Here is a 22,231-nt window from a genome sequence, read left to right as displayed (position 1 = left end):
GACCCACAAATCTTTTCCCAGGCCAGCTTTACCTTGGAGTTAATTTCCATTCAATCCTGGTTGCCAAATCCTTGGCATGCATTCCGGATGAATTATTCATCAGCATTCTTCCTGCTAATATCTCATGCTCCCAGCTCAACTCCTGCCCACCCTATGGCTGTAATGACTCATTGGGAACAGGTGTCATCAGTGTGTAGCTCACAATCTAGCTCTTGATCCATGAGCCAGTCGGTTGCATCTCCTTCTGTTGGCAGCTGGCACAGTTAGCAAGTACATGGGGGTAAGCAGGCAGCAAGCATGGGTTCCTGGTTCCCAGTGGAAAATATGTCTAGAACATTAAAACAAAACTGCTGGCATAGAGGATACCTGGTTTACAATACTTCCTTTTGAAATTCTTCAACCTTCACATGACTGTTCGAATTTTTTAAATATCTGGTCTCCAAAGTGACATTAGCCATCTTACTTTTTATTTATTTGTTTTCAATCTTTGCACCCTAGAAGATGCTAATTTCCTGTGGAAACTAAGGTTATAACAAATGTAAAGCCAGCCCACTGACAAGCAAAGCTGGAAATAACCAAATGAGTCTCAAAATTCTTGGGAGTTTTATTAGAAAGAGAAAAAAAGACCTGTCCATAATATCAGTGATTCTAAAGCCCAAGAAGATGCTTGGTCAGGATCAAAGTCTGAAAACAAACTCAAGAGAGCAAGGGCTTCTTCAGGACATTTGATCAGCAAAAATGTTCTGCCACTTAAACTGGAGAGTGTAATGAGCATTTCTATAAGCAATCTTATAACTGCAGAGCTCTAAAATAGCCCAGATGTCACAGAGAAGAGATATTTCTGCATGAAAGCTAATAATGGAGAATGTTTGAAATGAATCCTCAACACATATGACTGCCTTTTAACCTTATCTTGACCTCGATCTTGAAGGATTTCAATTGATTTTTTTTTTTGTTCTAAGCTAGGTATCTATCAGTCAAGACAATAGTTCCAACAGCATTAGACACTTGTTCCAAGCTGGTCTAAGCTTTGAACTGATAATCAATTAAAAGCAGTGGTTTTCTGTACATGCTATTTCAGAAGAAAAAGGCAAAAATCATACCCTAGGCATTCTGTTTTTAATTGAAAGAAGACTGCATACTAGTGTGGATTTTAAAACATTTCTATTTTCCCTAAGTAAATAGGTTAATGGATATTAATGGCTTATTTCAGTAATACTCATAAAACTTCACATTTAGTCTTACATAGGAACTGCATTTGTGATACATAACAGAACTTCTTCATGGAGTTACCATCATTAAAAGTTTTATGTTAAAAAAAATCCTAAAAGTATTCCAAAAAATGAATCCTGGCATAAGCAATTAATGGTGTGAGTTCCTAAAAGCATCAAGAAACATCACAAACAGTGTGCTTCTGTGAAGGTGCGATATCTCCAAACTAAACAACTCAGCAGGAAAAATCCCAGTCTGAAACATGGTCACATTCAAATTAATTTCTCTCTCCTTCATGTTTCTTAAACTCTGCCACTCAACTGCATGACACTTTAAAATTTTTAGCACAAACTAAATGATTGGTATGACCAAAATTTTTGCTTAAGATGAACACCACTTTCTGTCTTTTCACTCTCATCGCATTTGATCAGATTTATCTCTCTGAGATGACCTAGAGTTTCCCATCAGAGCCTATGTGGGTATTTGACATCAGTTATATTTTTAGATACACTATGTCTTAAAAAACAGTTAATGTACTCTAACTGAAAAATACTTTATCACTAAAATATGCCAATCTGAGCCTTCAGCAACTTGTAATCTTTTTCCTGGTGGAGGGTCTTACCTCAATGTTGATGGTCACTACTGGCCACTCAATGTTGATGGCCACCACTTGGTTGCTCAAGGTTGAGGTACTTATGGTAATTTCTTTCTTTTTTTTGAGATGAAGTCTCGCTGTGTCACCCAGGCTGAAGTGCAGTGGCATGATATTGGCTCACTGCAAGCCCTGCCTCTTGGGTTCACACCATTCTCCTGCCTTAGCCTCCCGAGTAGCTGGGACTACAGGTGCCCACCACCATGCCTGGCTAATTTTTTGTATTTTTAGTAGCGACTGGGTTTCACCATGTTAGCCAGGATGATCTCAATCTCCTGACCTCATGATCCGCCCGCTTCGGCCTCCCAAAGTGCTGGGATTACAGGTGTGAGCCACCACGCCTGGCTAGCTATGGTAATTTCTTAAAATAAGACAATGATGAAGCTTACCACAATGATTGTCTCTTCCTTTCACAAAAGATTTCTCTGTGGCATGCAATGCTGTTTGATGGCATTTTATGCACAGTAGGAATTATCTTAAAATTGAACTGAGTAAGGCCAGGCACAGTGGTGCTTGCCTGTAATCCCAGCATTTTGGGAGGCCGAGGCGGGTGGATCATCTGAGGTCAGGAGTTAGTGACCAGCCTGAATAACAAGGTGAAAGCCCATCTCTACTTTAAAAAAACAAAAACCAAAAAACAACAAAAAAAGCTGGATGTGGTGGTGCATGCCTGTAATCTGAGCTATTTGTGAGGCTGAGACAGGACAATTGCTTGTACCTGGGAGGAAGAGGTTGCAGTGAGCCAAGATTGCGCCATTGCACTCCAGCTTGGGCAACAAGAGCGAAACTCCATCTCAAAAACAAACAAAAAATTGAACTCAATACTCTCAAACCTGCTTCCATCTCAAGAAGCCACTTTCTTTTTTTAATAAATAAGATGCAACTTCTCATTTGTTCAAGTTTCTCATGAGATTGTAGTTCAGTCACATCTTCAGTCTCCACTTCTAGTTCTCTTGACATTTCTACCACATCTTTAGTTACTTCCTCCACTGAAGTCTTGAACCCCTCAAAGTCATCCATGAGGGTTGGAATTAACTTATTTCAAACCCTTGCTAATGTTGATATTTTGACCTTCTTTCATGAATATTCTTAATGTCATCTAGAATAGTCAATCCTTTCCATATTTTCAGTTTATTTTGCCCAGATTCATCAGAGGATGACATCACTATCTATGGCAGTTACAGTGTTAGAAAACATATTTCTTAAATAGAAAGACTTGAAAGTCAAAATTACTCCCTGATCCATTGTCTGCAGAATAGATGTGTTAGCAGGCATGAAGACAACATTACATTCCTTTACATCTCCATCATAACTCTTGAAAGACCAGGTGCATTGTCAATAAGCAGTAATATTTTGAAAAGAATCATTTTTTTTCTGAGTAGGTCTCAACAGTGGGCTTAAAATATTCAGTAAACAATGCTATAAACAGACATGCTATAATACAGGCTTTGTTGTGCCATTTACAGAGCACAGGTAGGGTAGCCTTCGACTAATTCTTAAGAGCACTACGATTCTTGGAATAGTAAACGAGCATTGTCTTCAACTTAAAGTCACCAGCTGCATTAGCCCCTAACAAGAGAGCCAGCTTGTCCTTTGAAGTCAGGCATTGACTTCTCCCCTCTAGCTATGAAAATGCTAAATGGCCTCATCTTCGAACAGAAGGCTGTTTTGTCTACATCGAAAATCTGTTCCTTAGTGTAGCCACCTTCATCAGTGATCTTAGCTAGATCTTCTGGATAACTTGCTGCAGCTTTTACATCAGTACTTGCTGCTTCACCTTGCACATTAATGTAATGGAAACAGCTTGTTTCCTTAAACCTCATGAATCAGCCTCTGCTAAGGTCCAATTTTCCTTTTGCAGCTTTCTCACTTCTCTCAGCATCAGTAGAATTGAAGAAATCTAGTACCTTGCTCTGGACTAGGCTCTGGCTTAAGGGAATGTTATGGCTGGTTTGATCTTCCATCCAGACCATTAAAACTTTCTCCTTATCAGCAATAAGGCTGTTTCAGTTTCTTATCATTCATGTGTCCACTGGAGTAGCAATTTTAATTTCCTTCAAGAACTTTTCCTTTGAATTCACAACTAGGCACAAGACGCCTAGATTTCAGCCTATCTCAGATTTCAACATACCTTCCTCACTAAACTTAAACATAGCTAGTTTTGATTTAAAGTATGATTTAGTATGCAACTCTTCCTATCACGTGAACACATAGAGGCTATTGTAGGTCTATTAATTGGCCTAATTCCAATATTGTTGTGTTTTAGGGGATAGGGACGCCTGAGAAAAGGGAGACAGACAGGGGAATAGTGGGTCAGTGGAATAGTCAGAACCACATTTACTAAGTCAGTCCACTATCTTTTATGGGCATAGTACATAGCACCCCAAAACAATTATAGTAGTAATCACTGATCACAGATCACCATTACAGATAGAATAATAGTCAAAAGGTTTGAAATACTGTGAGAATTATCAAAGCGTGACACAGAGACATGAAATGAGGACATGCTGTTGGGAAAATGGTGCCAACAGACTTGCTTGATGCAGGGTTCCCACTAAACTTCAATTTGTAAAAAATGCAGTATTTTCAAAGCACAGTAAAATGAAGTGCAAGAAAGTAAGGTATGCCTATATTACCTTTTCATCTGGGGACTTGCCAATGAACCAGGAGAGAGAGAGAAAAAAGGACTATTTTGTTTTCCTTTAGATATATATTTTTTAATTCTAGCATCCCCACATCAATGTCTCCACTACTTCTTCCTTCCTCAAATTGTCTTCTAAAGAGTAATTTTTTTTTTTTTTTTACTTTTTCTGGAAATACTTGGGTCAGCAACATTTTCTCAGAGTAACCGTCGACAGAATGGAGAATGATGCTCTTGCCAAAGATTTGTTTCTAAGGATGCCTTTCAAACATTTCTTTCTTTTTTGAAAAATGGTGCTCCCTGGTTGGTGGTTCTCAAATGCCACTCTTTCAAACCTTTTCCTGATGAGTGGCTGTAAAGAGCAGAACTGACTAATTCTGGTGTTTTAAATAAACATCTCTAAACATAGTTTCTCTGGTCATTCTCTCATTTCATAAATAGTTATTTTCCAAAGGAACAAATGTAAATGTTATATATATATATGTGTGTGTGTGTGTGTGTGTGTGTGTGTGTGTATGTGTGTGTTTTCTGTAAAGGCTAGATATGCAATAAAAGAGAGTAGGTGGGATAGTCGATTGTATTGGAAACAGAGACACTTAAGAAAACCTAGTTATATTTGACTTGCTGCCTCGTTTTTCCATATACACAAGCCCAAATAGTCTAAGAGTCTGCAATCACTAGATGTAGTTAGTGGCCTCATACCTTCATCTTTACAGTCTTCCACTGCCTCTTCGGAAGCGGGGCCAGGCACCGTGACAGTGTTGACACCATCTATAAAGCAGAAAAAGAAACACTGCCTCAGAGCTCATCCTTCCAGAAGTCAGGCTGTGGCTTTCCTGCCCTGCACCTCCCTCCACTCTCCACCAGAGAAAGCATGAGCCTGCAGCACGCTTGAATGCACTGAATGCTCTTTGAAGGGGCTAGTGGTTTGGGAATCTCTTTTATAGTTAGTGAAACAGGAACCTTCAGTTAAGTCAGAGACGGGCTACAATCTATTTTTTGGTGAAAAATGCTACTTGTTGCTAGTAGTATCCTTTGGCATTTTGTTTCTTCCTCATTCCTCAAAGGATGGTATATTATTTTTCTTGGTAACAGATTGTGAAAGAAAGTATATCCTTGCAAGTTCTTACAAAGTGCTTTTGTGTGTGTGTTTGTAAAGTTTGTTTTTTTCTTAGCACAGCACTACTGCTCCGTTATGCCAGGCTGTCAAACTGCAGGGAGCAGCTCTGATGGCTGTCAGCACAGAGGCCGGGAAGAAGGGGAGCATTTGGCACAGGGCACCAGCAGCCACCAGGAACTTTCATGTCACCCGAGAACAGAAGGGGAAAATGGGGACTAAGGACGTGGAACTTTCTGTTCCTCTCACAGCACCAATTAACTGCATTAGAGTAGACCTCTCTTCTCAGTGTCATCAGCCCCTAGTGACTCTAGTCATGTTTGGCCTCCAAGATAAGAGCTAACTAGTCTACTCCCTCCCATTCAAACAGTAAATCTAGACAAGCAGGATTGCTAAAATCATTTGCAATGTTTAATACCTGATAACTGGAAAAGGAATATACATATAAATATATATATATACACACACACACACACACGTTTTGGACAAAAGATGGGCTAGAAAAGATGTGATCTGTGATTTGATTCCAAATGTGTGTTAGTTTTTATGCATACATGAGTTATCTTTAGTTCCATAACCCTGTTACTATAGAAAAAAGTATTTATAGAGTGTGCATGTGTATATATATATACACACACACTATATATATAGTTTATATGTACAAATATATATAAACTATAGAGTATATGTAGTATACATATACATATAGAGTGTATATATAGTTTTTCATGTAGTAACAGGGAATATGTATAGTTATACAGTTATATATAATATATATAGTTATATACATATAGTATATATAGTTTACATGTATAAATATACTATATATAAACTATAGAGTATACGTAGTATACATATACATATATAGTGTGTATATAGTTTTTCATGTAGTAGCAGAAAATATGTATAATTATATACTTATATATAATAGTGATATATACTTATATACATAGTTATATATATATATATATTCCCTGATAGTACATGAAAAACTATATATATATACACACACACACATTACATATGTGTATATATACTACATGGACTCTATAGTTTTATATAGTATATTTATACATATACGGTATATTTATACATATAAACTCTCTATATAGTACATATGCACACACACATATATTCACAGTTTTTTATGTAGTAGCAGAGTCAGGGAACTAAAGATAACTCATATATGCATGAAAACTAACACACATTTGGAAGCAAATCACAAATCACTTATTTTCTAGCCTATCTTTTGTCCATGGTGCATGTACTATTACTTTCAGGTCAGGTGTCCTTTGGAACATAATTCTCTGTCACTATCTCATCATTTAGATCTCATTTTAACTATCACTTCCTCAGAGAGTCCATCCCAAACCCAGGCACTGGAAAGTTGCCTTCTGGGCATTCCTTCTATGTTTCCTTATTTCTCAGCAAGGCATTTATCACTATTGATGTTTTTATCATTTTTATTTGTTTATTGTTTGGAACCCCCACCAGAATATAAATTTCAAAGAAACAGGGATGTTGTTTTTACTGATTGTTTGTTTATTCAGTGCCTGGAATGGTGCCTATGACACAATGAACCCTTGATATGTATTTGTTAAATTTTTTGGAAGCATATTATCCACAACTTTGATCTGATTTGATCATGACAATAGTCAAAACTGCTGGATTGCACTGTTTTAAGATTGTGTTTTTTCATGACGTGTAAGAGGCCTGCAGAGCTATATAATCAAAACTGCAGCTGGAAATTATATTTAATGAAAATAAGATACTTTTATTTTGGAAAAATACTAGCAGGTCAAAAGAGCTTTAATGACCTATAACCACATCTTCGATTTATCTGAGCTCTGATTAGGGAGGATATGAAAAGAGCAGTGTGAACGTAACAATGTATGTTGACGCTGGCAAGGATTATAGGTGGACTCTGCCATTGGCCTCTGTGCCAGCCGGCAAGCTCACTTGGAAGAGCAAGGTGAGTCACTCGGTGATGCATTTAGGACTCCTCTTCACATTGAGAAGTGCCCCTATTGTGGTGACAACGCTATCAGATTCAAGGGCTGGAGAAAAAGGCTGACATTCTGCCACTCCCTTCTCACAGGCAAAAGGATCTCAAATCTACAAACTGCTTATTCTCAACTGGTTAAAGGGAAAAGGATGAATAAATCAAACACAGGCAAATGTGAGTGCATGCATACACGTGTGTGTGTGCATGTGCGTGTGTGTGTGTGCATGTATGTACAGGGATGGAAAACAATCTTTGTCAATAAGGACAGTTCGGGGCTGGGTGTGGTGACTCACGCCTATAATCCCAGCACTTTGGGAGGCTTAGGCGGGCAGATCACTTGAGGTCAGAAATTCGAGACCAGCCTGGCCAACATGGTGAAACCCTGTCTCTACTAAAAATAAAAAAATTATCCGGGCATGGTGGTGGGTGCCTGTAGTCCCAGTTACTTGGGAGGCTGAGGCACAAAAATCGCTTGAACACAGGAGGTGGAGGTTGCAGTTAGCTGAGATTGCACCACTGCATTCCAGCCTGGGTGACAGAGCAAGACTCCGTCTCAAAAAAAAAAAAAAAAAAACTGTGTGGGACAGAGTAGTGAGTGAATAAAACCTGTGTAAGCTCCACAGTCACAGAATGGCCTCAGCTGTCGGCAGTTAGTCGACTAATACTTGTCAGCCCCAAACAATAAAAACAGTGACAGCTTTTCACTCATCTGCTATGGAGTGTAATGTGTGGGTTGGGGGTGGGGGACGGTTGGATCACAACAGTTTTCTGCATCAGAAATTCATTTTATTGCAAGGACTATGTTGCAGCAAAGGATGCCGGCCGACCCAGGTGCAGGTACACAAAGTCCTCGTGCTTTGCTTCAGTGCTTTCTCTGATTGGCCTTCTTCAATTCGTCTTCCAGGTTAATAATAAAAGCTTCCAGACCCCTAGCAACATCTCCAAGGTTAATGCAAGAATTTTACAGCGAAAAACTTATCACACTACCTGGTTTAATTCCAAGAGTTCAGCATATGGCCTAGGATGTGCTTGGCAAACGGTAGGGCTCACTGTTTCAAAAGTGGCCCTTCATGGGCCTCATTACAATTGGGAGAATAACTGGGAAACTAAAGGGCACGGGGATTTTTATTTTTATTTTTTTGTTGGTTATGTTGGTAAGTGAATGATTGTGCCTATCATTCTTTTAAAGGAGAGCATGGCTGAGTATAAAAATGGATAGGAAGAGATAATAAATCACAGGTGACTTCAATCCCTTTTGAGTCTTAAGTGCTATTTTATTTAAAAATGTTCAATTTATAATCTACAGTGTGGAATCTATAAACTTTCAATGGACACATCTGTCCTTTAGTGAACAGAGGGGATGTCAGGAAGGGTTTAGATCTTACTTAGAGCTCTGTGTGTGCGGTAGTCAGGCCCATCGCACCATCTCCTACAATATGCAGAGAAATAACCTGAAGCATAGCTCTTCAAAATTTAATGCAATACACTAAAGAACATTCTACTCGCTGTACAGGGCAAGCCTCTTCTTCATTTCCTTTAATCAGTTTTTATTTCATTTTTTCCCTCAAGCTAAATGTACAAATTTGAGCTTACCCTAACTCAGTCAAGCTCTGGCTTGGCACTTCCAACTTCCGCCCGGCCCTCTTAGAATTTTACCAGGCAAACTGTTATAGGGCAGAAAATGGAATTGGTGAAGGATGTGTGAAAATGTACCACTCTGTTTGAAAGCACAGTCAACTTATAGTTATCGGAGATGGTGGCTTCCTGAGGGAGACCTGAATGAACACTGGAATTCATCTGGTGAAAGCTATAAGCATTTTCAGATAATAATATTGAGTGAAGTTATTGTTCACCTCTGCGGATAAGGCCTAGGCAGCCTCTCAAAAGAAATCCGAGCCTACCTGCATCTTGGCTCTGTCCTTCCATTTCTTCCACACTTTGCTTTTCCTCTGGACCATTCTCATCTTTCAAGAAAACCACAGAGGAAAAAAAAAATGCATCAGGCCAACTTGTGAAATATCTCTTTATGGCTAATATGCAGTACTGAAATTAATTGTAAGCAATGTAGCATGACTGCCCATAAAGCCAGGCAGAGAGATGAATCAGAGGCATGAAACAGAAAAATTACCTACATAAATAGGTGCATTTATACTCATCCCTTCTCACATGATTTGCTAGATGAAATGTTTAACTGCGGTAAACAAAATTCACTCAGTGGTCCTGGTAACAAGTCTCTCCTTGCTTGGCATTTCCCAAAATATAATACAAACTTCAACTCCAGTCCACCTTTCTCCCTTGACTTAAGTAACATGCACTGTGTAAGGAAGGTTGGCTAAGTTTCTTGCCCTTTACTTCTCTGTGTGATATATGCTGCAAAAAAGGGTCAATTTTCACTTAACTTGCATATGGCAGTCTAACATACCTATGCTATAAAATATTTTGTCTTGAACAGATTATGTTGGTTGAATTTGTGCTATCATATATAATTATATGAAAAATAACTGGTCAGGTGCAATGAAGGCTGCATATTAGCAACTTTCTAAAACTTTCTTTTTTCTTAAAATAGCTACTATATCTGCGGACTTATCTGTGGAAATAATAAACTTTTTGAAGGTTAAGTAGTTAAGTATAGGCATGATTTTATAAGTCATTGCCGGGAGGGTCTTTTGGTTTGGAAAATGAAGCAAATAAAAATGATGAATTTATACAAAGACGTAAGAACAAAGTATAAAACATATAGTGAAGTACAGAAAAGAGAAGCAGAAGTTACCAACCTATATTCATGTGGGTTAAAAATGGCTACAAATGCTTTGTCTCTGAAGGAGTGGAGCCCATTCCTTCTCTTTAAGTCCTGACTGGCTGTGAAACTTCTTTAGACAAATATGATGGAATATGATGGAAGTGATATTCTGGGACCTCCAAGCTACCCTTCAAGAACTGGCAATATCTACTTTCTACCCCTGGGAAGCCAGCCTCCATGCTGTAAAGAAGCTGAGGCTAGCCTGCCAAATAGAGGGCGACACACGGAGAGAGAGAGAAAAGATGTGTGGGGAGCATGAAGGGCCAGACCTGTGAGCCAAGCCTTCTTGAACCTTTCCACCCAGCCAGCTGCCAACCAAATGCAGCTGAGCAGTGACCTCAGCCAGTGTCACAAGGAGCAGAAGAGACATCCAGCTGAGTCCTTTAAAAATTCCTGACCCACGAGCAGGCCTGAATCACTTAACGTTGTTTTGCTTGAATGCTTTGACCCGCCATCTTCTCCTCCTATCAACTCTTAATTCCGAGGCAAGAGAATCCTCCCAAGAGGAGGCCACTAGTAGCAGAGCTGAAGCAAGAGCCTCAGAAACAGTGGGGAAGCATTTCACCTGCAGCTCTGGAAAACGACCTATTGGAGAAAGTTTCAGATGGGGAAACATTTAGATTTGACCTAAATGGGGGAAAAAAAAAGTTTATAATAGAAGGATAAAAAAAGAAAAAAGAGTTATACTCTGAGTTTGGTGAAGAATGCAGTCAATAAATATATGTATAGGATCCCCTGTGTTGGCTTAGCCCTGTGTCGTTTGTGATGGTGAACATAATATAACTACTTTTTGTTTTCTTTTGTTTTTTTATAGACACAGAGTCTTGCTGTGTTGTCCAGCCTGGAGTGCAGTGGCATGTTCACAGCTCACTGCAACCTTTAACTCTTGGACTCAAGCGATCGTCCCACCTCAGCCTCCTGAGCAGCTGGGTCTACAAGGCACATGCCACCAAGCCTGACTAATTTTTTATTTTTTTGGAGAGACGGGGTTTTGCTTTGTTGCCTAGGCTGGTCTTGAACTCCTGCCCTAAAGCAATCCTCCCACATCAGCCTCCCAAAGTGCTGGGATTACAGGCATAAGACACCACACCTGGCCTGAATATAATACGAGAACCTGGGGTGGCTCTGTATGCCACTTAAATTCAGTGTCCTAAATGGTATATTTACAAGTACCACATGATTATCTGACATTTTCCCTGTTCTGGTTCTCCATGAAGGAAACAGCATTGGCCTTTGCTCTAGGGAGGAAATAGTCACTTCTGCTGTTCTGCTGTCTTAACAAGGCCAAGTTGGTGCAGGAGCATGTGCCAAAAACTTAGCCAATATCTGTCCCTTTCCTCCCACCAAATGGTTTCAGAGTCAAGCAGGAAAGATCTGCCAGCTTCTCTGTCTCCCTCAACAGACAGGCCTTTTAACACACTTCACAATAGCCCTGACGTTTGCAAGTTACAAGTTTCCTTTAAAATTAGTCTGGTTACCACATCTTCTACAGAGTAGAGGTAGGGAGATTTCTTATGAAGAGAAGAAGATAAGAAGGGAAAGAAAAACAGAAATTAAATTACAGAAATGTGAGGAATTGGTTCCAATAGTTGTAAATGCATAAAAAGGAAATTCATGGTCAGACCCCGAAATCCAGCTTTCTGATAGTAACAACCAGTCTGGCAGTTTACCTAGTCTACTGCTTCTGGGTTTTTATCCTTAGTTCCCTTGTGTGCCACCCCCCTCGCTAGAACAGACATCTGAGTGGCATGCTTTTGTTTTCTACTTTGAGTCTCAGAGGCACAGTTTTCTATTTGCAGTATTTCTGCCCTTGGGAAGCAAACTCAAGAAACACTTGGCACGTTTATCACAGAGCGAATGCTTTCTAGAAGAATGCTGGATTTGCCATTCCAGTAGCATGCCCTTAGATAAAAAGGTCCAGTTATATTGCTTTCATCAATTTCCAAGACAGTGCATCCTCAAATCCAGCAGGGGGAACCAATGTAGAAGGCTTATTTTCCAAGCCCAGCGTACGCGTTCTTGGGCAATTAGATTAACATTCATTTCATTCTTTTAGAAGGACATTTTGGCTGGCTTAGAACTTTCCATCCATTTTAAATGCTGTAAATGGGTGAGTTCTTAGTGAAATAGGGGGCTTCCACTGGTAGAAAAAGCAAGGCACATTAACACAGTTACCCGTAAGTCTTTGATAAGGACAAGCTTTCTTTTTATCAGCCTTGTTTGTCTAGCTATCATCACAGGAAGCACATAAACAATAAAAAGTTAAGCAGAGGGATGTGTAAACTTGAGGTTTTTAGAAGGGATTTTAGAAGGGATTTTAAAAGGTTTACGATAAAGGTGAAGAAATACAGGGAAGTGCGAGGCTATTTTGTTAGCTTAAATAATGTCACATAGAAGCTAAATGTTCTTAGTTAATATTCCTTTAAGATCACATATTTACTTCAGATGATAAATTTCCATAGCATTCATGTTGAGTGTAATATAACACTTTACTTTCCCATGCTGAAAAAGCACAGAAACCTGTGAGAATTCTACTGGTTGTGTCCTTCTGATTTCTCCTGTATTAGTACTCTGCCTCCTACTCTTTCAACTAATAATTATCGAGTGTGTACTGTTTGCAAGAATGTTTCAGAAATTTTATAGAAATAAGAGGCTCCTGCTGCAACATGACTATGATAAGCAAGCTGTCCATGTTTGATTCTACATGGGAGAGTTTTGCAAGGGCAAAATCTCAACCACATGATCACGGATTGCTATCCTGATATTTGTAGTTCCTTTTGTGAACTCTACATGGTGATAGGAAGATAAAGGAGACATAAGTCTGAACAAATCCATCCCTATATGGGGGAAACAATCAGATGTGTACTTCCTGCTGGTATACTGTTGTCTTTTCTTCTAAAGGTCTATAGTTTTCTGGGCACAGACAGAGACATATATCAGTGTCCTTTCATTGTGAGCAAAAAATATTTCCACGCCATTGATGTTGGACTTGACCATGGGACTTAATTTAGCTAATGAAATGCTAGTGGAGAGAATGTGAGCAAAGGATTTACATGCGCTGCATAAAAGGATTTGTTTCTTGTGTTCCTGACATTTGCCATGGCAAGAAGATGCCCCTGTAGCTCCTGGCTTAAGGAGGATGAGAGATACATGAAGCAAGTTTCAACCCAAGTCACTGTCTGGAACTGAACCCAAGCAACTTACAGCTTGCAGTAGAACCACCCCACTGAGCCCAGCCTACATCAGCTGGACCACAGTTATCTTATAGACCTGTGAGCATGAGAATAAAAATTTTTGTGGTAGGGGATGCATTTTGGGGTGACTTATTGCACAGCATTATTATGGCATTATTATGGGGTGACTTATTGCACAGATGATATATTTATTTTTCTCAGCTCAGGAAGGCTTTAAGTTAACTTTAAAAAAAAATTAGCTGTCTCTTATAAAAAAAATCCAGTCTTTAATTTTGTATTTCCCCATCTATATTTTCAACTCATACGTTTCAAAATTCTCTAGAAGGTACATATTTGAAAAGTAAAATTAGCTGACATAACAGAGGAATGCTCTTAAAGGGTCTGCACTGCCATCAATATAATGATGTTTATGTTTTATTTAACTATAGAGCTATGTGAGCAACAGAATAATATTAGTTAATACCAGCTAACACTTACTGAATATTGCATATGGTCCACTCAGTGTCTAAATGCTTTGCAAAAGTTATCAAGCTTCATTCTCATAACAACTGCATGAGGCAGGTATTATTATCTGCATTTCATGGATGAGACAACTGAGACACAGGGGTGTTAAGATTCCACAGCTAGCAATTGATGGCAGCAGGGGACAGTTTTGACCCAGTCTTAGCTGATGTCGGGGCCTACTACTGCCTACTTAGAAATGTAAGTATTTGTTGTCTGGGTAAGATACGTAAATTATGATTCAGCAAAAATGTGGGAAATGATAATCTCATCTGGATTAATTCAATTAACATTGAACACAACAGACATTGAGAATCAACCCCTCTGGCTCTCATATCAGGTGAGTGCAGTGCTACAACTCTAAACTTTTGTGTTTAATGCTAAAGGCATTTTTATTCTGAAATAATTTTAAGCAACAGAAAGTTGCAAGAACGGGACAAGAACTCTTTTTTTCTTGGACCATTTGAGAGTAAGTTGCAGACATAATCACCTCCTAATCATGCCCATCAGCCTTGAATACTTTAGTATATATTTTCTACAAACAAGGACATTCTTTTTCATAACCACAATACAACCATCAAGATCAGAAGATTAACATAGATGACATTCCTGCTATCTCAGCTACAGATCACATTTGAGTTTTTCCAATTTTCAAGAATATCCTAATAGCAATCTAGGATCATACAGCATTCAGTTGTTGTGTCTCTTTAGTTCACAGTGGTCTGGGACAGAGAAGCCCTTCTGATCCTGTCCAAACTCTGTGCCCCCTCACCACCATCTTCCCTCCAATGCAAACCTACTTTAAACCTACTTTTCTCAGCCCTGCTTAATGACTTTAAGAAGAAAGGAAAGAAGGAAGGAAAGGAAGGAGGGAAGGTTAGTTCCAAACCTTTACAAATTTTGTTCAGGAGATGTCATTAGCTGATTGGTCTATTTTAATAGCTTACTCTTAGAAAAGTTTCTGCATTGGCTGCCTCATTATTTTAATGAAAAGCCTCATGTGCATCTTTTAGTGCAGATAAAAAGGTGTGCAGCGAACAGTCTCCACCTAGCAGGAGTCATAGCTGCTGCTTCCTATAGGTGTCTCCTTTGCAGCAGGCCTTTACATGCTCACACACCTCACACACATAACCATGAACGTCGCAACCATCCTATTCGACTTTATCTCCATTTTTGAAGATGAAGAAATCAAGCTTGTGGGAGATCAAAGTCACTTCCTTGAAGTCACACAGTTCGTGGCAGAGCTGAGACTTAAACACGGGTCCAGATTATGCCAAATCCTGGAGTCTCTCTTGCCCAGCAGATTCCTAAGACCTCTGCTCACCTGCAAGAGCTAAGCCATAAGCCCTCTGCAGAGAGATGTCCCTTTTTTTGTGGTGTCCTGGCACTCAGCACAGTGCCTTATCTGTTAAGGGCTCCATAAACACGTGTCAAGGGATTAGGAGAGAAATTTCATTTTCCCCCAAAGCGTGATTATTTTTTTCCTTGAATCATATTTCAGTTCTCTATGCAGATGAGGTATGGTATCTATCTCAGCTTCTGCTTGAATTTCATTAAATTGTGGATTCGTTTAAACATTTCATGTGTCTTTGATCTTAACTAATAGTTCCCCAAAAATCAAATGGTGAAGTGTGGGGAGCACAAGTATTAATAGTTAGGATCCCTCTGTTTTCGCCAGTGCCAGCTGGGACCATCCTCCATCCCCTTTCTCCGGGGTAGTGGCAATGACTTCCTGATATGTTTTGCTGCTGCAGTTCTTTTCTTAACACTTCTTCTCAGCCTAGAAGCTGGTTTGTTTTAAAGTGTGAGGCAGCTGATACCACTCCCCTGCTTGAATGCTCTGATGGCAGCAATATCCTGCATGGTGGAGACCCTCATTATTTCTCTGCATATATTCATTCTCTCCTAGTATCCTGCTGGTTCCGTTGCTGCAACCATGCTGGCCTCTGTGCTGTTCCTCCAGCATACTGGGGTCTCTTCTCCCCAGGCCTTTGCATTGCCTGACCCCTCCACCTGGAGTGCTTTCTTTCTAGCCCCTTCAAGTTACTGCTTAACTGTCCCCTTTCAATGAGATCTGTGCTGAACTTTCCATTTAAAATTGCATCACCTCCCCACCCTCACACACTCCATCCTTCTCATCCCGATCAACTTTTTCTCTTTGGTTCTTCAGTTGTCCATCATCTTCTAATATATCGTATCCTCTAATTTAGGTAGGTATCATGTTCACTGTTTATGTGTTCCCACCCCTCCTTGAATGTAAGCTCCACCGAGGCAAGGATCTTTGTCTGCTTTGTTAAACGATGTTTCCTAAGTACCTGGTAGGGGTTCAATAACTATTCTCCAGTTAATGAAATACGCTTTTGCCACCTGGACTTGCCTGGATAGTTCACAAATGAATCAGGAAAAAAAGAGGTAAATTATCTTCTATTCCAGGATCTTTCAGTTACTTATGAAGCATGAGGTTCCACATGTCATTTAGAACAGAATTTTTCAAGGATGGTGGCCCCAACATAAGATCTCAGGACCTTGTGATAATACACCCATTGCCCCTTGTCTCCTTACTAGAGCAATTAGCTAAGAGAAGGAATCGCCTCCCCAGGCAGGGGCAGATTTTGTATGGAACTCGTTTCAATATAGTTCTCTAGACTAATGACTTACAGTCTTCCGGGAAGGTGGTGCAGCATGTGTAGGCAGTTTGGAGAAATGCTGGGTGGTAGTGCTCTCCTGGCTGCCAGTTCTACCCAAAATAAACTCAAATAGTGCTGCATCCATGCCCCATTAACAGAGGGGGTGCAAGACTCACGGGTCACTCTTCGAACATTAGGACAGACAAGACAATCGTGCCAGCCCTATCTCTATCAGTGTGTCTCAAAACAGTATTGTCCATGTAGAAGGAAGAGGAAAAATGGAACCTGTAATTTTTTAAGCCTGTGTGCCTGTTAATGGGGACTTCAGTTTAACAAGACGTGTTCAAAGAGAGGAAATGCATGAGACTGTAGGTGCCACTGGGCCTTCCATATGTTTTATGTAATGGTAAGCAGAGAGACAAGTGCACAATAAGGAGCTCAACAAATACCTGTGGAAGGATTGAATTTTGTAGCACTTCAACGTTGAAGGTATGACCCAGGCGTACCAAAACTTGCCATGGCATATCTTGGTATAAAAATAGCACAAAGCAATGCACCAGAGAGCTATTTTCAATACCACACATAGCCTCTTAATAGATAATATATGGTTCTCCCATATGGCATGTTAATACAAATACTTTTAACTCTGATACCATTAGTTTTTAATCCAAGGCTTTCCAAGTACTTTGTAAACACTATTCATGAATGCGGGCTTCCCTGGGGAAGTTGCAGCACCTTGCAGAGATACAAAGCATCCTGTACACAATCAATGACTATTAAGGAATGACAATAATAAGAAATATATACATGTGGCTGTTTTTAAAAAGTAACTTACAAATGAGAATTAAGTAACTTTCCCAAAGTCTTCCAATGACTTCATGGTACAACTGAAGTTAGAAATCAACTTATACTGACACAGTTATTCTACTGGTTGATCTATGCTCGCAAATTGATGATAAATTATACCAGTTCTCAGATATGCACATAACCTGGTGTCCACTCTATAACTGGGAAAATCATGGCCAAAATGAGGTTAGCATAACAGTATTACAATGGGATTTCCTTGTTCTCTCCCTTTCTCGCTCTCTCTGATAAAACAGCAACCACATTTTTTTTTCATTAAGCCTTAAGGTTAAATTTTCTTCTAAAAATTACATTTCTCTGTATTGTCATTTACATTCCTGAATCTACATAACCAGTGTGCCTACACATTTGTTTAAAACAGGCACACACTGTGCTCTGTGCAGATGTTAAATACAGAACTGGCAAGATGAAACATTTTTTTTTCTTTGCTTTTTTTTTGCTGAAGAATGGAAAGTATATAAAGATGTTCTTTAAATAGAAGAATCATCCCATGAATAAATTCAAAAGCTGTTATATGGCTTTGTCATCAATTAATGCTTGTTGAGTACCTACAATGTTCAAGATGCTAGAGAGAGAATAAATTAGGCTATTCAGAAGACAAAAGCCGTTCCCTTTAGGAGTTGACAGAAGGGAGAGGAATGGAAAGGTTTCATGCGATGTGTCTGCCTGCACAAAGTGAAACTGAGGCTAGAGATGATTACCCAGAGAAAAATAAAAAAATGTTGTTTCATATATGTAGGTATGAATGAATGTTGGGTATTTTTGCTGGATGAAAGGGGTAAGTGCTTCAATTCTCCACTTGGCATTGCCCCAATGGCTCTTTGGGAAGTCACTGACTGAAGATGTACATGTGTGAGTTCCAGGGTCTGTCTAGGGCAACTCCCAAGGGGAAAGTCTCCTGCTCTCTGGACCTAATTTATTTTCTCTCCAAGGTCTAATTCAATACACATATATCTGAGGTTGTGCGCAGCCCCATATTATCATGGGAAGCAAAAACCAATTCTGTGTTTCTACCACTTTCTTCCTTTAAAATACTTGTTCCTTCCATATTGAGACATGCTCTTTTAAGTAGTAGGAATCAAACTTTTAAGATGCTGATTTGGAATTTTGAAGTTCAGGACGAAAGAAATATATGGGTCTCCCAAGATTTTGTATAAACTTTTTCCAAAAATGTGCTCTTGCCCTCAATATGATCCCATAGATGATAAAACTCAACAACCACCCCAAAGCTGACTGACAAGTATAAAAACAAGAGGGCTGTCTATGTGTATTTTACCTCTCTTTAAACATTACAGATTTCCAGTAATAGCTTTGTTTAGCCAAATGTTTTGCTAATAGCTATTTGACATTGTACCAACCAGAATAAATTTCAACATATTCTCTTTACTTCATATGAAATTAACTTGCAAGTAGAGAAACCACACACCTTCAGGCAGATAGACCAAATGTTTTGTTTGTGTGGAATTTTAGGCACAGGAAGCTGTTGTCTAAGATCTCCTGCTTTCCTTCTAAAGGAGTAACTTGGAAATTACTTTATCTGGAGTACTGGTCCTCAAACTTCACTGTGCAGTAGAGGCCCTTGGAGGGCTTGTTAAAACACAAATAGCTGGGTCTGGTTCAGTGGAGAGGGACAGGGCCTGAGCACTGCAATTCCAATCAATTCCCGGGTGATCCTGCTGCTATGAGTGCGGCCCCACTCTTTGAGAATGATTGTTGATACGGTTTGGCTGTGCCTCCACCTAAATCTCAACTTGAATTGTATCTCCCAGAATTCCCATGTGTTGTGGAAGGGACCCAGGGAGGTAATTGAATCATGGGGGCTGGTCTTTCTTGTGCTATTTTCATGATAGTGAGTAAGTCTCATGAGATCTGATGGGTTTATCAGGGGTTTCTGCTTTTGCTTCTTCCTCATTTTCTCCTGTCACCACCATGTAGGAAGTCCTTCACCTCCCGCCATGAATCTGAGGCCTCCCCAGCCATGTGAAACTGTAAGTCCAATTAAACCTTTTTTTTGTTCCCAGTTTCGGGTATGTCTTTATTAGCAGCATGAAAACAGACTAATACAATTGGTCTAGGCTCCAGAATATTAACAGGTAAAAGTAGAAAGTATGCTGCGATTTATTTTTGTTAATTACATGTGGCTATGAACAGCCCACTTTATTATTATATTGTTCATTGTCCAAATTCTGAATCTCTGTAGCCATGAGATGAATAATCCCTTACGGCTATACTAATATTTGTAAGACAAAAATAGACCTTTCATAAAATCAATGTATAGAATTTACATTTTCACTAACATTTCACTAAAGATGATAATTTAATCACCTTATCTTAAAAGAGATTCATCATTGAGCAAAACTTGGGGGAAGCTTCCTCTGTTCTGGACATTGTATCAGGTGCTGCGGACACAGGAATGAACAAGTTGGGGGCCCCATCGGCTCCAGGAGGATGCTGGGGAGACAGATGAGTGAACACAAGCCCCAGCTAGGTACAGCTAACATTGTGCTGGAAGTAGCAGGGAAGGCAGCAGGTGCTCTGAAGTTAAGCACCTAATTCCAGTCCTGGGGGCGGTCAGTGAAATTTGCTCAGGGTAGGCACTGCCCCAGCTGAGACTTTTGTCACTGAGCATTTTTTGAGCTCTCAGTCTCTCCCAGACTCTGTCCTTTAAAGCTGAACTGCCCACTGTGATAGCCACTAGCCACACATGGCTATGGGCACTCCATGGACCATGAGGCAAGTCCAAATTGAGATGTGCTTAAAATGTTACATATATGTCAGATTTTGAATATAGTGTGAAAAAATGTAAAATATCTAAGGAACAATTTTCATATTGGTTGTATGTTGAAATGATACTACTTTTGATCTATTGGGTTAAGTAAAATGTAGTGTTAAAATTAATATCACCTTTTTTTAAACGTGGCTTCTGAAAAATGTAAAACAACACAAGCATTTGTAACTCATGGTATATTTCTGTTGAACAGTGCTGCTCTAGCGATAACTAGTGGGGAAAAGGGCTGTGGGGCTGAGTCCAGTGGGACAGATGGATACTGTAGCCGCAGCTGTCAAAGCCCTGGCCATTGTTCCTGGCACTTACCTCTGATTTCTGTGTGCACCAGAGGCTTCTTCTCCTGAACATGCGGCCTGAGGGTTTTTTCTGGTCTCAACAGGATGCTTGTCCTGCCAATACTGAGGTGCTGGGGAGTTAATATCCCAGAAGCAGCCCTCAACCAATGATGGACAGGAGGGGCTGAACTAATACCCCTACCCTGGCATTCATGCCCCTGGAGTGGGATTCCTCAGAGCACATCCACACTGTTTCCTGGAGTCCTCCTGCAGGACTGCGTCTCAGCTGCCCGCAGGACAATCTACTTGTTCATGCACCTGTTTTTATTTCCTCCCCTTCTCTATCTCACCTCACCACTTCCTTACTGGCCCTTCCTGGGAATCACTCCCCAGATCAACTGCTGGCCCTTGAATCTTTGTCTTAGCATGTGCTTGGAGGGATCTGCTCTCAGAGATTTTTAAACCAAATAATTACACAAATATAGTATCCCCAATCATGATAAGTGCGAATGAAGGGAAATGTAGGTTGCTAAGACGGCTTCTAACAAACGAGGGTATTGGAAAGGACTTCCCTGTGGAAGTGGCATTTGAGCTGATATGCCTAAGGTACTTGTGAAGCAAGATTAATCAGTAGGAATGAATGAGGTGAAAGGGGAGAGAAGGATGAGCGCTCCAGGTGGAGTGAAAAGCATGTCCAGGAACTCTTATGTGAGAAAGGCCTTGGCATCTTCGAAGACTTAGGAGGGGCCTGTGGGGCAGGAGTGCTGGTGGCGGGTGCTTCACAATGGATCTAAGTGGCAACTATTCACGCAAATGGAGTAGGACGAGTTGAGGAGAGAGGGAATGTTCCACTGGGTGGGGAGGAAGCCCCAGAGGTGACAGGGAGCATGTACATTTGGGGAGTCACAGTAATTTAGTATGGCTGGAGCAGACAACAAACGGAGTGGGGAAGGACTGAAGCCAGGTGAAGAATGTGGTCACATTAGAAAGAGCTTTGTGCTCTTTGCTGGGAGTGAGGCATGTCTACGGGGGCAGTCGGAAGCCATGGGTGGGTTCTCACCTGGCTGTTTTGTGGGATAGGAATATGTAACAGTATGAAAGACCCACTTGAAATTGATTGAAATACTCCAGACAAGAGATAGCAGAAGCCTGAGATAAAGGGGCAGCAGATGAGGAGAGAGAGAACAGGATGGACTGAAAAGAGATTCAAGAGATCGGATCAACTGGCTTTGGTGAGTGGTTGGACGGAGGTGTGAAGAATGAGGAATGGTGTCGGCCTCCACTGTAAAACCTCTGAATTATCCTGAAGAACATTCTTAACAACTTAATAATACAGATATCATGAATATTCTATTTTATAGGTGGAGAAATGTTGTTCTAGTCTCAGCAATTCTCCAAAGCTCCCATAGCTAGCGGGGAGCAGAAGTACGATTTGAGCCTCCATCATTTGCCTGCTAAAGGCAAGCTGTCAGTCACCATGCTTTGATGCCACCCTGCATTCCACTCCAGCTGACAGCCTGGGAAAACTGCATGTTGTGGAGTCTGGGAACAAGGG

At 40.2% G+C, this 22,231-nt stretch overlaps 1 protein-coding gene and 1 long non-coding RNA gene across 7 annotated transcripts in view; one reads left to right on the top strand and one right to left on the bottom strand.

The window, feature by feature from the left end:
• Window positions 1-22,231, bottom strand: part of MACROD2 (MACRO domain containing 2) — a 2,143,045-nt gene that overhangs the window by 107,427 nt on the left and 2,013,387 nt on the right. For all 6 annotated transcript variants that reach the window (XM_025399153.1, XM_025399154.1, XM_025399155.1 and 3 more), the window contains 2 exons: window positions 9,529-9,591; window positions 5,208-5,276 (listed from right to left, as the gene is read on the bottom strand). In XM_025399153.1, the coding sequence (XP_025254938.1) occupies window positions 5,208-5,276; window positions 9,529-9,591 (132 nt within the window). The remainder of the gene's footprint in view (window positions 1-5,207; window positions 5,277-9,528; window positions 9,592-22,231) is intronic.
• The window catches only part of LOC112632937, a 29,939-nt gene continuing 27,228 nt past the window's right edge, over window positions 19,521-22,231 (top strand). The window contains exon 1 of the long non-coding RNA XR_003121461.1: window positions 19,521-19,601. This is a non-coding gene — a long non-coding RNA (uncharacterized LOC112632937). The remainder of the gene's footprint in view (window positions 19,602-22,231) is intronic.

The sequence above is a fragment of the Theropithecus gelada genome, chromosome 10 (assembly GCF_003255815.1).
Source record: "Theropithecus gelada isolate Dixy chromosome 10, Tgel_1.0, whole genome shotgun sequence".
Classification (NCBI taxonomy): domain Eukaryota; kingdom Metazoa; phylum Chordata; class Mammalia; order Primates; family Cercopithecidae; genus Theropithecus; species Theropithecus gelada.
The sequence above is the reverse complement of the archived record's forward strand: the minus strand, read 5'-3'. Positions and strand labels throughout refer to the sequence as shown.